Source organism: Myxocyprinus asiaticus, chromosome 43, assembly GCF_019703515.2.
Source record: "Myxocyprinus asiaticus isolate MX2 ecotype Aquarium Trade chromosome 43, UBuf_Myxa_2, whole genome shotgun sequence".
NCBI lineage: Eukaryota > Metazoa > Chordata > Actinopteri > Cypriniformes > Catostomidae > Myxocyprinus > Myxocyprinus asiaticus.
In genome coordinates, this window is record NC_059386.1 from 31,154,298 (window position 1) to 31,170,540 (window position 16,243).

A 16,243-nucleotide genomic window follows, 5' to 3' on the forward strand; every position below is an offset into this window, starting at 1 on the left:
TGTCTCTATCTGTCTGTCATATCTATCATCATTTGTCTGTCTCTGTCTGTCTTTCTGTCATATCTGTCTGTCTGTCATATTTATCTACCTATCATCGTCTGTCTGTCTCTATCTGTCTGTCTGTCATATCTATCTGTCATATCAATCTATCTATCATCGTCTGTCTGTCTGTCTCTGTCTGTCATATCTATCATCGTCTGTCTGTCTATCATCACCTGTCTGTTTGTCTGTCTCTGTCTGTCTGTCTGTCATATCTATCTACCTATCATCGTCTGTCTGTCATATCTATCTGTCTGTCATATCTATCTATCATCGTCTGTCTGTCTGTCTATCATCGTCTGTCTGTCTATCTATCTGTCTGTCTGCATGCATGTCATATCTATCTATCAATCTGTCTGTCATATCTATCTATCGTCTGTCTGTCTATCATATCTATCTGTCCATCCGTCCGTCTGTCTGTCATATCTATCTTTCTGTCTGTCATATTTATATATCTATCTATCAATATATCTATCTATCTATCTATCATCGTCTGTCTGTCTGTCATATCTATCTATCATCATCTGTCTGTCTGTCTATCATCGTCTGTCTGTCTGTCTGTATGTCATATCTATCTATCAATCTGTCTGTCATATCTATCTATCGTCTGTCTGTCTATCATATCTATCTGTCTGTCTGTCTGTCTATCTATCATCTGTCTGTCCGTCTGTCTATCATCTGTCTGTCTATCATCTATCCGTCTGTCTGTCTGTCAGTCATATGTTGCCATTTATATCTGAATTAGGAGTGAATTGGTAACAAACAGCAGGATGCATGCAGTGAGTTTGAGAGGTGAATTGGAGGATCATATTGGGGGGCGGGGGTGTGGGGGTTAGTGGAGTTCTTGAATCCTCAAATCCTGGAAGTGGGAGGTACGGAGAAAAAGTCTTTCGAGAGAAAGAAGTGTCGTGAGACCGAAAGAGAACGGGCAGAGCAGGAAACACGCATCACGCGGAGCAGTTTACATCGGGTTAACTCGTAAATCTTCGTACGCACAGCGAGAGAGACCCGCGCGCGCTGCTGAAGTTTATGAATGAAAAACTTCCGAAACCGACAAGACATGGAAGTTTTCTAACGGTTTCCTCAACGATTTTGGACTTTTTGTTTGGTTCAGCTGGTTTAAACGTAACTCTTCTATTTTTCCCCACTAGTTTTTATAACAACAGCCGTGTTGCGATAGAGATATTCGGCTTTGCGATTTGTTGTGATTCGTTGCATCGTGGGAAATCTTTTATTCGCGTTTCGCTTGAATGGACGTTTTCTTCTCGGCTTGTTTTGGAATAATGCTTTACAAAGCTAAATAACCCCCACAAGAAAAAGAACACATTCACACAAGTCGGTGCTCAGTGTAAAATCCAGATAATATCAAAGGTGAGTGTGTTATTTAACTTGATCGGTTTTACGATTTTGTTATCATCTCAACATGTGTTATTTGCTGTTCATCTTATAAATAAAAGTGTATGCAAAGATAACTTAAAACATAAGTTTTCTTGTTCATTTTAGTATGTTGTCAGAGCATGACTCTGTATGGTGCTTTTGATGATTTTAACTTCAAACAGACTTATATTTAATTATTTCAGAAAAACATGTTCTAATCTGTTCTAACTGTGATATTGAGGTTTTACGTAGAGAGATGTACAGTATATGGGTGCATGTGGTTTATATAGTTGTTGATATATTTCTTTTTTTAAAATCTGTTATTCCCATTTCTATTGTCTTTCCACATTCATGAAGATACAAACCTTTGAATAGGTGCTCACAGCAGGAGTAAGAATGCTACATTGTGTTCGCATCATTTGCATATCAATGAATATGAAAAGTGACCTATTTTGAGCTGTTAAACCCTAGGTGGTATTGTCTGTCCAGTGATTATTATGGATGTATTGTGTCCCTTGAGGAAACAAACCATTCCAGTGAGATTTGTGTCTATGTTAATGATCATTGATGAAAAGAGAGCCAGCTTCTCTTGAAGATATTATGGACAAAATTGGAAGATATGCCTATAATACTTACTCCTAGACTTTATCAACACTTAGTAGAACTTAGCATCTTATGTAGTTCTCAAGAACCCATTCAGATTGAGTGACTCAGGTCCCGTTCTAGACATGTTATGCTAATGTAACCTATAGTGCCACTTCCAAATATCAAGTGTGAATCATCAAAAATTAGTTCATCAGCATGTGACAAGATCTCTTAGGAGTCCTCGTAGAATGCGGAAGTCTGAAGCATGAATTGAAGAGATGATTAATAAATTAACCCACAGCCTGCCCTTTCCCCAAGGAGTCCATCTTGTCTTATTGTGGGTCTCGGGCAGTGAGATACTGCCAAAATATCATAGTCGACTGTGTCATCTGGAGTCCATCCAAATGAATGTGTAATATTGGATTTACTGAAAGACGAGCTCTCTGCATCTCTGCACCTGGTCAGAGCGCCCCTGAATCACCCACTGTTCCTGTTAGTGTTTTAAATAGGCCTTATGTTATAAACATAAATATTGTATGCTTCCCGCACATTTAGAAGCATTTGAGGGAAAAGTTAACCCAAAAATGAAATTCTGTCATTGCTTACTCACCGTCATACTGTTCCAAACCCATATGCTGTTATTGTTTCAAAAGGAGTGTTTTTGAAGAATCTTTATGCAGCTCTTTTCCATACAACACTTCATGGCTATCAAGCTTAAAAAAGGAGAAAAGCATCATAAAAGTAGTCCATATGGCATAAAACATATTTGTAATCTATTTTAGGCCTTTTCATTGAAAATTATCAGTGAATAACAACTAAAATATCGATCTGTTTCTGACAGTAAGCTATTGTATGGCTTCAGAAGACTTGGAATACAGTGCACATGTTATATGGACTACTTTTATGTGTGTTTCCTTTAGTGTTTTTTTTTCTTTTTGGATTCTTCGAAATTTTCTAAATAAATACAGAATTTGTTATTTCTGGGTGAACTATTTTCTTTAATGTGACGCTTTTTAGAAATCTTGTGGCACAGCATATTAGAGGTAATGACAGCCTTAATCTTTGAAATTTTGGTGTGCATCGGGGATTATGCAAAATGAAGCCAATGGAGGTGTGGATAGGAAATGGGAAATAATTCACTGGGATTTCCTTGCCTAATCTATGCAACTCCAGGTGTAAAGCAGCCTGATAACTGCGAGTGGGGGTCTTGGGGTGGATTGCATGACTATCTCCCAAAACAAACATAAAGTGGAGGAATGTCATGCATGAATGCAGCAGCAGAGTAATTAGGGGTCCGGGCTGGACTCCCAGGGGGGTATGGAACACGGCGAACTCCAACCTTTAATTATCACAAAGGGCTTTTCAAATGCTCCTTTCTTGCATTACTGAGGAGAACCCTGAAAGAACTGATTTCAAAGCTGTTTTCCACTTTTTAGACATGATTGGGATTGGTTGAATGGAAGCCAGTGAACACTATCTATTTACATTTATTTAGCAGTCGTTTTAATCCAGCGTGACATACAAATGAGAATAATACACCAATAGACCAAATATAAAAAAAAATAAGGAAATAGATAATTTGATAATTTAGTGTATATAAAATAGAGCGGTCTGTTGATTAAAATGTTTAATCATGATTAATCGCATTATATTTTTGTAGGTAATCACATTAATTGCAGATTTTGAAAGTGCTGGAATTTTCTAAATATATTTATTTTCCTGTCAGAATGCATTTTTCATTCTTAGGAAAAAACAAAACAAAATATAATGCTTTATTACAATTTTCAAAACAAAGACTTCCACAGTATGAAGATAGAAATGCACTAAAATAGCACCAATTCAAGTAACATTAAATGTTTCCCAAAGTCTAATTGTGAGGTTGACAGATTGAAAGAACTTGTCCCCACATAGGTTGCATGTTCATTGCAGTGGGCATTAAATCTCTTAAACTCTCATCCTCCACAATATTAATCAGCTAGCAGACTGTGGCAATCGACTTTGTTACAGCAATCATAAAGCCGCATTCTTAATTTGTGTCAGGGCGTCAGTCCGAGCATCAAGCCCTGCTTTGAACTCCACATGAAAAGCGCTTGCTGACAAAATCATCTCATTCTGTGTTTCGGTGATTGTTAAGACTTGGCGTGCTTCTGTGGTAATTAAAATGCGCCTTACTTAGGCGAAAAAAATACTTGATTTCTGTCACAAGTTCCATCTAGGCTTGTTTTGTACAACAAATAGTGTTTAGAGCTGCTTTCCCCATCACTTTATCATTGACCTGAATCACTGCTGTGTGTGTTGTGAAGTGTGTGTCAGTGTAATGACTCCCGGCAGACACATCACAAAGGTTCCACCCTTCCAACCAGTGTTTATGCTGTATTTATGGTAAATGCGTTAATCACGATTAAGAAGAATTAACGCATTAAACTTTAACCATATGCATTAACGCGTTCATTTTAACAGCTCTAATATTAAAATTATGTATATTGAGTATTTTATTATTAGATTCATAATAATATTATTTTATATTTATATTAAATTATAATTTATTTTGCATTATGCACTTATCATTCACATTTAGTCATTTATTTAGCCTATTTCTCTTTTTATTTTCATATTTAGTCCTTCATAATTCTCATATTCATATTTGGTCCTCCAAAGACCCTCATTAAAAAAAAAAAAATGTAATTTGTTTTTTTTTTTTTTTTTTTAAAGATTTATATACCATAGTTTTTCTTGTAAGTTCTTCTGTTCAGAGATGATGAGCAGTGTGTGAAAGTGGTGTCAATCCTTTTTGATTTTTTTTTTCTAGTGGTAAACATAGTAAATGCTGTTTCCTGTACATCAAATCAAATAAGTATAAAAAAGTGTATGCAATCAAGTCTGAGAGCTATCAAATCCTTGTTTTATTCTAAAATCTGTTGGTAGGACCATGTGACATGTTAGCTATTATCCTCATAGATTCAAGAAATTCACAAATTTTTAAACGGTTTTGTGACTGTTGTTAAAGACTTTTATAGCTTATCCAACAACATTTCTTTAAATCTCGTGTGAAAAAGTAACAAGAGTAGCTGAACATTATCATCACTTAAAGACATTCTTAAATTTTACTACTTTGACAGTTATGGACAGCGCCTGTGAGGTAAATGAACTGCATTTATGGCCTTATCATAAACCTGCAGCACACTGGCATTTATGATTTTACATAGTGGGTCGCCACTCACAGCAGAGCGGCTGTCTCTTCATTTAATTGCGCCTGATGCCAAAAGGACAAACAACTGTCCAACAGCTCTCAGTAATGGACAGACGTCTTTCGTTTATCATTCTAATGAGGGGATCACAATTAACAGAAAGGGGATATTATTGTTCTTTAGCTCCTCTTATGAAACAGGATATTTAACACACACAAAATTTTTTAGGGTGGGACTTGATGATTTTATCCATTGCGAATTGACTGAATCTGAAAAGTGGGCATTCCGTACCAGAATGGAGCCAGATCTGAATGTGCGTTTTCATTAATATTTTGAATGAAATTTGTTTACATTATCCAAGAGCTTGTGTGGCCTTGGTGACATCAGCATGATAAGGAAAGTCATTTCAGAGGAACAGTATGTTAGTACTTTTTTTAGTATACAAAGACAATTTTTTTTATTTGTAATAACATCATTCACAATAAGACCATGAACATAGGCTTTAAACGGAGGTTTACTCAGGTTACACTAATGTAGAACTAAACCAAGCGACGGAGGTGTTAATGCTGCCACATATGGCAAGTCTGTCAGTTGAAACAGCATTGTTTTGTTTGGGTTCACTAATACTCCACTCTTTCCCTCTACTCTTAGTATTAAGAGCAAAACATACTGAACCAAATTGTGTTATTCCAAAGAGGAATTCTGGGTAGAGTTGAAGGTGCGAGAGCAAATGGTTTGTAGTGCGATTTTTGGAGAAGGGGGGTACAAAAACAACCAGCAGATTACAGGGCTTTTGTTAGGTAATGTTTGGCAGGAATGGGGGCGTGACCAGGGGTCCAGAGAAAAGACAAGTGTCAAGTGGTGAGTCTTGGGGGGCCATAGCATTAACAGATATGTTTCACACCAACAGGATGGCATCTCCACACCTACGCAGGGGTCGGGGGTTGGGGCCTCTATGTTTGTCATCGTGGAGGGACAACCATGTTTAATTTTCGCTTTTCTTAGCTAATTGGGTTAGCAGCTAAATTTTGGTTTTATGTCATTAGATGCTTGCACAGGTTGAGGTTAGCACTTATTTACATGTTCAATTTTTTACATTCTTTATTCAAAGCAATTTACAGTGCATTCAAGGTATACATGTATATGAGTATGTGTGTTCCCTGGGAATTAATAGTTTGTATTTTGTAATTACAGTGTATGTCTTCTATTAGCATCCTCTACTGCATTTTATGACATCTAATGCCACTTTAAGTTTCATGTTGGCTAGGAGACTGATGCCTAACAAACAGTTGTCAATTCTAATCAAATTATCATTGATCATTGGGAACTTATTCCAAGGGCGGATTTAGGCATGGGCAACATGAGCAGCCGCTGCATCTAGCCCCCCCTCCATCTCATTTGAAAGCATTATCAGATTGATGGCCATTCCGAAAAATTTCCAAAAGCCAGACCATTCCAATAAAAAGTTTATTTTTCCTCTTTTTCATCCATGCATACCATGTTAGGTTAATTCCTGCCCGCCCCTTCTCTTTCTTTTTGGCAGGTAGCTCTATGCTGCTGGTGTTGATGATCCAGTGCTGCCCACAGCTGTGTGAATGAGCTGTCTCGGCCCACACTCCTTGCCCAGCTTCAGTAACATGGCTTCTCTCAGGATGGTGATGTCATGGCGTATACTTCTCCTGTGGGTTATTCTCGCTCAGATCCCCTGGGCCCACTCACGTCCTGCTGTGACTGACCAAGGTAAGTTGTTTTTTTTTTCTTCCTGTGTGTGCACCTCTGGGCTTGTCATAATTTGAGGTGAATGGACAGCATAAAAATGTGTATTTGCTTTTTACATTCAAATTAACTTTTGATCATTAGTGATTTAAGGTTTGATTTGTTGGTGCAGAAAAAGATGGCTTAAACCATCCTAAACTGGTTTTATGGTCTTGGTTTAAGATGGTCTGTCTGGTGTCCCCTCCTGGTTAAACCTGGTCTTAGCTGGATTAAGCTGGTCTAGCTAGTGTTCCAGGCTGGTCTTAGCTGGTTTGGCTGGTCTCCCACTTTGACCAGCTTTAAAGTGCCCAAAATCTCTCTTAAAACAGCCAGCAGACCTGTTTAGGCTGGTTTAAGCTGTTATTTTTATTTTTTTCAGCAGGGTCCGCTTTGGTTTAAAAAAGTATTGGGGAACATTTATTTAAAGTTAATTCTTGGCTCCAACTTGTGTAGCAGCTTGAGTTCTGGTCATGGCTCCGTTTTTGATGTTGAGTTAACTAGCAGAGCTGGAACTCATTAGGGTCTGGTGTGCAGTATGACTCCAGATGCTGCTGCTTTTATGCATGAACAGAGTTTTGGGATTTTTCGCTGTTTCTTGAAACCATAAGGGTTCAGATGGATCTCAGTAGAATGCAGAGCATTACGAAGACTAAACATGCTAAAAGTTCTCCAAACACCACACAGACCCCTATTGTTATCATTGGAATGACTCTGAAAAAGAGGACACTTCATGTAATCTTGATTGTTTATTAGTGGTGCTTGCTAAGGAAAACATTGCTATTAAGTCCCCGATATACTTCATACAAAATCGAAGAACGAATGGGTGTGATGTCATTTAGAACAAAATCTGGCCAAAAAGAAGGTGTTTTTCAGTTCGTTTCTGTAGTTCATAACAACTCGCCGGGGCGAACTTTTAGGAAAACTTCTCACCGGCTGGTAAACACCTTACCGCCATTGGTCCACATCATCAGTAGGTGTGATCTGAAGCCCCATCTACCTTGAGGCTAATTCCCGTTCATGGCGTTCAGTCAATATGGACACACCGGCGTGCAGTTATTAGCGAACTGGTGCACATTTACCTACATCTGTACGATCATTACAGTAGAGACAATTTTCCAAGAACATGACATGCATTTTTTTAGTGGGCTAAAGCACAAAACTGGTAAGCAGAAGGTTGCCGGATCAATCTCCACAGCCACCACCTTTGTGAAATCTGAATAAGGAGAGAGTTTTTGGGGGGCATTTTACCACCCCTCTCCACTACAGCTTCTCGGAAGAGAAGAGCTGTCTGGCAGGGAATCTGTTAAGTTTGCATTCAGACTGGAAAAAGGTGAAACAAAAAGAGCAGGTCTCCACTCTCTGGCTGATGGTTCACCTTGGAGATCATGTTTCTGGGAATGATTGGGGCTTGGAGTCAATGAGCAGGGTGATTCAAGGGACGGGTCAGAAATGTTGATGTGATGTTTACCCTTGATCACTGATACTCGGCACAGCCTGACACCAACACACTTACTCTGCAGTCCTGAACGTCTACAACCTCATTCACTATGCATGTTTAGCACACAAGACAACATAGTGTCCATTTACAGCTGCTTAAGTCATCGACAGGTTGTACATTGTGCATTGCAGCGCTCATCTGCATGAGAACGGCCATAGTCCATATCCTGTTACTGTATAGCCTCTTGGTTCTGTCTGTTTTCCTTGTGGCCTGAATTGACTTGTAATGATTCTGTGCCCAACAGTATTGCTTGCCAGGCAGGAAATCCCAACAGCAATTCATCCAGGCTATGACTTCCTGCATGGAGTTCCGGCCAAGTCCAAAGCTTAGCACCAACCTTGGCTTACACAAAGAGATTGACGGCTTTATGGACACAAGGAATCATTTCTTAAATCATTAGTTCATTAAAAAGTTAGTAATGATCCAGAATGAAACTACACTTTGCTTTTAAGGTGAAAGTTCACTCAAAAATGATTTACTCTCCCTTGTTGTTCTGTGGAACAAAAAATTATATATGCTGTGTATTTTTGAGAATCTTCACAGAAGTTTTTTATCATACAATACAATGTTTAAAGTGACCTCCAGCTGTCAAGCTCCAAAATGCCCTATAAAAGTAGTCCAGATGACTAAGATTTTTTCCAAGTCTTCTAAAGCCATATCCTCAGAGACCAAAACATAGAGATTAATGATATTTTTTCCTCCTTGAACATGTTTTTAGGAAGCCACTGATTTAAAAAATCTTGATTTTTAAGCTTGTTTTGTTTTGGGGTGAATTTTATTGGACTTCAGATTACAATGGCAGACTATGGGAAAATCTTGATTTTCAAGCACATTTTACGTTGAGGTGACTATTGTGTGACTTTTGTTGATTACCACAAAAAAAAAAAAAAAAAATGCTTTCGACTCATCCCTCCTTTTTCTTTCAAAAAGTCAAAAATGGAGGTCACAGTGAGGCACTTACATTGGAAGTGAATGGGACCAATATTTGGATTGTTTAAAGGCAGAAATGTGAAGCTTATAATTTTATAAAAGCACTCACATTAATTCTTGTGTTTAAACTTCTCTATTATTTGAGCTGTAAAGTTGTTTAAATCATCATTTTTACAGTCAATTTAGGGTTTGTTGACAGTACATCGTCATGGCAATAAAGTTATAATATTTTGTGTAACTTTATACAGAAAAGGTTAGTAACTGATTTTATCACACTAAAATCATGTTAACATGCATATTGTTTGTCTTGTAGCTATATTTTTTAAGACGGTGAGTATTTTTTACGGATTGGCCTCATTTACTTCCATAGTAAGTGTCTTACTGGAACCCAGATTTTTTTATATGTTTCAAGAAAAGTAGGGGCAAATAAATTTTTGTGGTAATCAACATTATGCCACACATGCTGTCGATTGAGCTTATTTTGTATTGAACCCAGAATATTCCTTTTAAACCAATTCGCAATGAACGATGGCAAAAGCTCTTTTTCTGTTGTACATGTGAATATGCAATAAGTGCATAAACCTGCATCACTTATACATAACATGTTATTTATTAATGCACGGTATCTAACAAATTGTTAATTAATTTGCTTACCCATCGCAGTTTAAGTCATTAGTTAACAAAATATGAAATATAACAAATTTATATTATTTCCAATTATATTATATTTCCAACTCCACTTGAAGGGCACATTAGAATATAGTTCATGAGTTGTATGGACTACTTTTAATGTGCTTTTTAGTTTTTTTTTAGTTTTTAAGAGTTTAACTCATTTTTGCAGATTATTTTTTTCTTTTTTTCTTCTTTTTTTCTTCTTTTTTCCCCCCCTTTCTCCCCAATTTTGGCATGCCCAATTCCCAATGCGCTCTAAGTCCTCATGGTGGCATAGTGACTCGCCTCAATCCGGGTGGCGGAGGACGAATCTCAGTTGCCTCCACGTATCTTATTGAAACAGCACTTGTTGAGCGCGGTACCGCAGTGACCTAGCGCATGTGGAGGCTCACACTATTCTCCACGGCATCCACGCACAACTCACCACGCGTCTCATTGAGAGTGAGAACCACATTGTAGTGACCACGAGGAGGTTAACCCAAAGTGACTCTATCCACCCTAGCAACCGGGCCAATTGGTTGCTTAGGAAGCCTGACTGGAGTTACTCAGCACACCCTGGATTCGAACTCAAGACTCCAGGTGTGGTAGTCAGCGTCTTTACTTGCTGAGCTATCCAGGCCCCCATTTTTGCTGATTCTTAAAAAAAATTCATTTTGTGTTTCACAGACAAAAATGACAGCATATGGTTTTGGAACTTAATGGCAAGTAAAGTGCCAGAATAAAATTTTTTAGTGAACTATTTCTTTAAGAGCATGGAAATGAATGAGGAGGTGGTGACAGATGTTGTCCATTTCAGCTTGGACTGAGTGACCAAGACAAATGGGTCAGTCCTCCGCCTTCCTCTGAGAAAACACATTCTCTTTGGTTCTACAGGAAGCCAGTCCAGAGCGGTCTGAATCCAAGCAAACAGATGTGCGTTGGTACAGCTCGCAGATGAAGTCATATTTGTGTGTTTGAGCACAATGTTTGGGTTGGTCAAATGGGGCCAAATGACGTTGAAGCAATTTTTTCTTTTACAGAAAACTTCATTTTCGGTATAGTTTGAGCTTTGTGGAAGTCACTTACAACAAAAGTGAGCTTTGTAGACCACAGAATTTTTCCGTAAACAAAATGTGCTTCTAATTTCCCCATTTTAGCATCTCACTGTGAATCCTCCTCCCCTTGTTGTTGGCTGCTCTCAATTTTACAGAGGGAATGGTTAGATTTTTTTTATGCATGTTTTCAAGCTAAGTCAATAGCATTCTTCTTTGTTTTACATAAAAACGTCTTTTAAAGCTTTACATCCTTTCTACCCTATTCTTTGCATTAATTACAACCTTAGTTTTGACACATAATCAAACAGTCTTGTTCACAATCTGGCAAATAGACTCCACTAAAAATTCTTTGGTGGTTTTATTGAAACAATAGTTTTATAAAACAGCCTGGCCTTTATTTTTTAGTAAAGCATCAAAGCACAGGCTGGGAGTTGTCAGCCCTATAAGGGCTGTTTTTCATATATGTGTGGAGTTCAGTGGTGTAAATGATTTTCTGGTCTAATAAGGCTCGCTTGGAAATAAAGTGAATGGAATCTTTTATGGATATAAGATGAGAAACCAGTCCTCCATTTGAATTCCAGCCTCTACCTTACCCACCTCAGCCCGTCCCCCCATCCCATTTCCCTGCTGGGATTAAGGTGACTAGGTTGGTGGGGGGAGATCTCTTTTGAATGGTGAAGGCCGTGTGCTTTGGCATCAGGGTTTTTTTGGCTTTTGTTTCAATGTATTGATTAGCTGTAATGGGCCACGGGATGTTAATCTTTAAACTGTTAAATTTTTTTAACAGTTACATTTTTTTAACTTTCATAGAGAAAGCCTTTTTGTTTCTTCCTTACAGGCTTGATTAGTTTCAAAACGTTTGAGCGGAGAGCAATATTGAATTCTTGGGTAAGTCTCACGAAGACATGTCACAGGTCACATTTCAACCCAAAATCTAAATAAATTATATTTTGCATGAATAAAAAAGCAATTTTAGAACCATTAAGTTTTTTGCATTGCAACATTTTTTGCATAATTAAGCACATTATTTAAAATTAGTAATCCTCTACACATTACAAATTATTTCTCTAAAACTGTAATCAGATTACTTTACTAATTACTTCATTGAAAAAGTAAACGCATTACTAATTACTTTACTATTAAGTTACATTTTAAAACACTTTGCAGCACAACAAATTCAAAATAAAATATATATTTATATATGTCTATATAGTTCTTTCTTGTTTATTGTTACAAGTCATACACTCAGCACCTCATATTTCTCCTTTACAATGACTCATTATGGGGCCATAATTCATGTAATCTATTCATGTAAATAATATATTACAAATAAGCATAACCCTATAATGTACTTAAAAGTTATTAAATTAAGTAACTGTAATGTGATTACAATAATTTAAAATGTAATTCATTACACCACTTTTTAACTTAAAAAGTAAACAGATTACAGTAACTAATTCATTTGTATTACACCCTACACTGTTAACAGCATACAGTATTGTTTTTGCTTTAATATAGTAAAAGGTTACAGAATTACAGGAATGAGAATATCATTGAAAATAATAGGAATTACAAAAAAACTCAAAAATGTCTGGATGCATTACTGTAATATTACATGTATACGTTATAATGTGGGAGTATTTAGGGAGGAAATGTGCTTAATTACCATGAAAATAATGTGACATGGCATAAAATGATCCCAAAAATATAAATACAATTTCATATTTTTTCTTTTGATTTTGGGGTGAAATATGTTCTTTACAGATCTCGTGAAATTCACCCTCTTTAGGCGCGGTCACATTTTCCTTTGGACGGCGGAATTCCGTGGGCAGAAATGGTGTGGGTGAATGTTGAGCTAAAATGATATCCTTGTCCATTGTGAAGAATTCAGTGTAGCTGTATGCGAAGCACCGCCTACACTGAGGTCACTGCCAAACCAAGCAACCTCTTATTGGTAAACATGGCGAATTTGCCTGTCAAAGTTCACCAAACTTGAAATCCGCAAGGGGAAATTCTTCACGCAAAATTCACGATCCCCCAGATTCCCATTGAGATGACTGTATTCTAGCTGCGGAATTTCACAGTGCAATGGTAAATGTTACCGCGCCTTTTATAAGATAAATGTGTATAAAAGATTTGGAGTTGTTTCAAAATATCTGACAAATTGTTGTGTATCAATTTGTTATATTCATCTTCTTTGTGGCATCATGGTTTTCTTTAGTTTTTTTTATTTAGTTGGCAATGGTCTTATCATATTTTTATGGGGGCGGCACTGTCGCCTCACAGCAAGAAGGTCCCAGGTTTGAATCCCAGCTCAACTGGGCATTCTGTGTGGAGTTTGCATGTTCTCCCCGTGTTCGTGTGGGTTTCCTCCCAGGTGGTCAGGTGTCCGCCACAAGTCCAAAAACATGCAGGTTAAGTGAATTGGAGACTCTAAATTGCCCGTAGGTGTGAATGAAAGTCTCCCAGCCACTGGGGGTTGCGTCAGGAAGGGCATCCGGCGTAAAACCTGCCAAGTCAAATGTGCGGATCACGAAAGGTCCACTGTGGCGACCCTTAACAGGAGCAGCCGAAAGAAGAAGAAGATGGTCTTATCATATTTTTATAGTTTCCTTGGTTCATTTTGAGTGTTTTTGAGGTGTTCCTTACATAAACTTCTTTTTCTATTTTGCTTTGCAAACACATCCCTCTTGTTAGTGGTGGCCCTTGAGTCTTATTTTAGTTTTGTGGTGGTGCTCCAGTTTTCTTTGGAAAGTGGAAGTGTTGTCCCTTGTCTCACTTTGTTTTCAAATACCAATTTTGATCCTGTATTTTTCCTTGCCAAATATTCCACGCTCGTTTTCTGATCCACCACTTGTCCGAACCGAGGTGAAAATGGAACTGCATGGATTGTTCCCAGGGGAGCTTTTGCTGCTGCAGTGCTTGGCTATTGACGAGACCCCGATTGTGGTCCAAGGGGTCATCTGGACTAAAGACTCCAGTGCTGAATGGAGATCACATTCGGGTGAACGGGGGCCAGCTGGAAATCGGGTCAGTGGAGCCGACTGACTGGGGCTTTATGCCTGCTTGTGTTAGGACTCGCTCAGCAACAATTCTGCCTCTTTCATTGTTAATGTGACAGGTACGTCCAATAGGTGCTTCGTTCAGTTATCAGCTTCGAACTGTAAAGAGATATTCTTTCTGTTAAAAAGTTGTTTTTGGGAATATGTATTATTGGTCTCATGACAGTATTTATCACAGGAAATAATTAGTGCTTTGAGCAAAAACCCCTAACCCACAGTATAAAATTTGTCACACAAATCACCTTGCAAATTTCTGCTACAGTCATAAAGGTATTCATTTGTAATTACTAATTACATTTTATTAGTTTTTATGTTTTTGGACACATTTTGGCTTTTTAAAAAATGAACAAACCAATGTTTTCAATCAATAAATAAGTTATTATATTTAATATATTATTTTTGTTACTTGTTATTGTTTAATTGCATAATTTGTAATATTTACAAGTATTTACATTGATTTGTTGAACACGTGCTAAATCCGATACTGTCTCTTTAACAAAAAATGCTATTTCATTAAAAAAGTGTCTGTAAATGAGCACATGCTAACGAGAAAGGACTCAAATCGCTTTGTCTCAAATGTGCCATGCATGATTAGAATCAAATGTTTATTTTTTTGTCGTTTTTATCAACAACTGACTGTAGAGCACAGAAAGGGTATTAAAAGAGACATTATTCAGTGATAAATGGGTCGCATGGATCTTGTCTTTGGACACGCATTACACGGCATGTCACTAGGGACCACAGTATAACTAGCTGGGTTTCCATCCATGTATTTTTTTTTTGTTTTTTGTTTTTTTGCCAATTTTAGGATATTGCATTAAAAATACTGGATCGAAACACCAAGATGTGAATAAAGTTTCCAGAGTGTGCCTAAAAATTGGGTTATTTGGTAAGACATGCACATAAACTTCGATTACAGCACATTTACAAAATAGATGTACTGAACAGAATTTATATAGGAATATAGATGCGCAAAGTCATGTGACTTTGCCTCAAGCCATGTGAATATGTAATTTGCGAGAATATCATCAAAATCATCGCATAGCATCTTGAATGTTGCTCTGGTTATTCTGAAATGGTAATTTTAAAAAGCCTGACATTAAAATTATTGGCTTCTATTACCTCCAAAATCTGGCTGACAAGCTTAAGACTTCATAAGGCATGTGTCGCTGAATGCTAGCAAACATGAAGTTCATAAGAGCGTTTTGTCTGCACGCTCTGAACCACAAGAAATAAATAAAAGAACCAATTTCCATTTTCATTTCTGTTTTGCTCTTATTACCCCAGAAGTGACAATGTTGTTCTCTTTAACACATGGGATTGAAACGCTGCTGTATTTGCAAAATTGTTTTTGTGATATTAAGATTTTTCACATTTATTACATTTGCAACTGGGATGTAAATAGATATAAGCTCTTTTCACATGGACAAACAACTTATCAATATCCTAGCCTCATGGAGGCAAGTTTTGCACAGACAAGCACTACTCATTTTCTTCCTCTTTTAGTTGCTTTTCAACCTTTTATTGTTCTATCAGGGATGAGCAACTGAGCAACAATCAATGTTGTGGCTTGGTTTGTCTTCTTTGAATGGACTTTATTTTTTATTTCTCTCTGTTCAGGAGGCTTTAAGCTGTGGAATGCATCAGGGGTTGAGTGGTGAATTTCTTAGGCAGCTCCCCAGTGTGTTTGTGCATCTAAATGTGATTCAAGCGTGAGCAATGCTCTGTAAGGCATCCTGGAGCGGAGCCCACAGTGACTCTTGTGTTCTCACTGTCCGGCACCCTGTGATGGGTGGATACTTATTATTTGTGCTTGGATCACTACTCAGATATTCTATCAAAAACAAGAATCCAGGCTTGGTGTAATCAAAATAATAAAATAAATAACAGGGAATAATTATTGCTTAAGTAAAGCCCTTAAGCCCAAAGCCCTTAAAAGAGCCTTATTCTTTGCTTCCTGTCAAGTTTGGCCTAAAGCCATGTTAACATATGTTAACATTCTGATCTATTAAAACCCCAATAACACTTACACTCTGAAATACATTCTGATCTTTTTAAGAAGTGTATGTATTTTATCTCTGATACACATCCTCTCGATTGTGT

General features: G+C 37.5%; 1 protein-coding gene across 2 annotated transcripts in view; it reads left to right on the forward strand.

Moving 5' to 3' along the window:
* The first annotated feature begins 959 nt into the window (after positions 1–959).
* The window catches only part of LOC127433807 (fibroblast growth factor receptor 1-A-like), a 32,410-nt gene continuing 17,126 nt past the window's right edge, over positions 960–16,243 (forward strand). For both annotated transcript variants that reach the window (XM_051686032.1, XM_051686033.1), the window contains exons 1-2: positions 960–1,410; positions 6,733–6,929. In XM_051686032.1, coding sequence (XP_051541992.1) covers positions 6,785–6,929 — 145 coding nt within the window. In that variant the 5' untranslated portion in view covers positions 960–1,410; positions 6,733–6,784. The remainder of the gene's footprint in view (positions 1,411–6,732; positions 6,930–16,243) is intronic.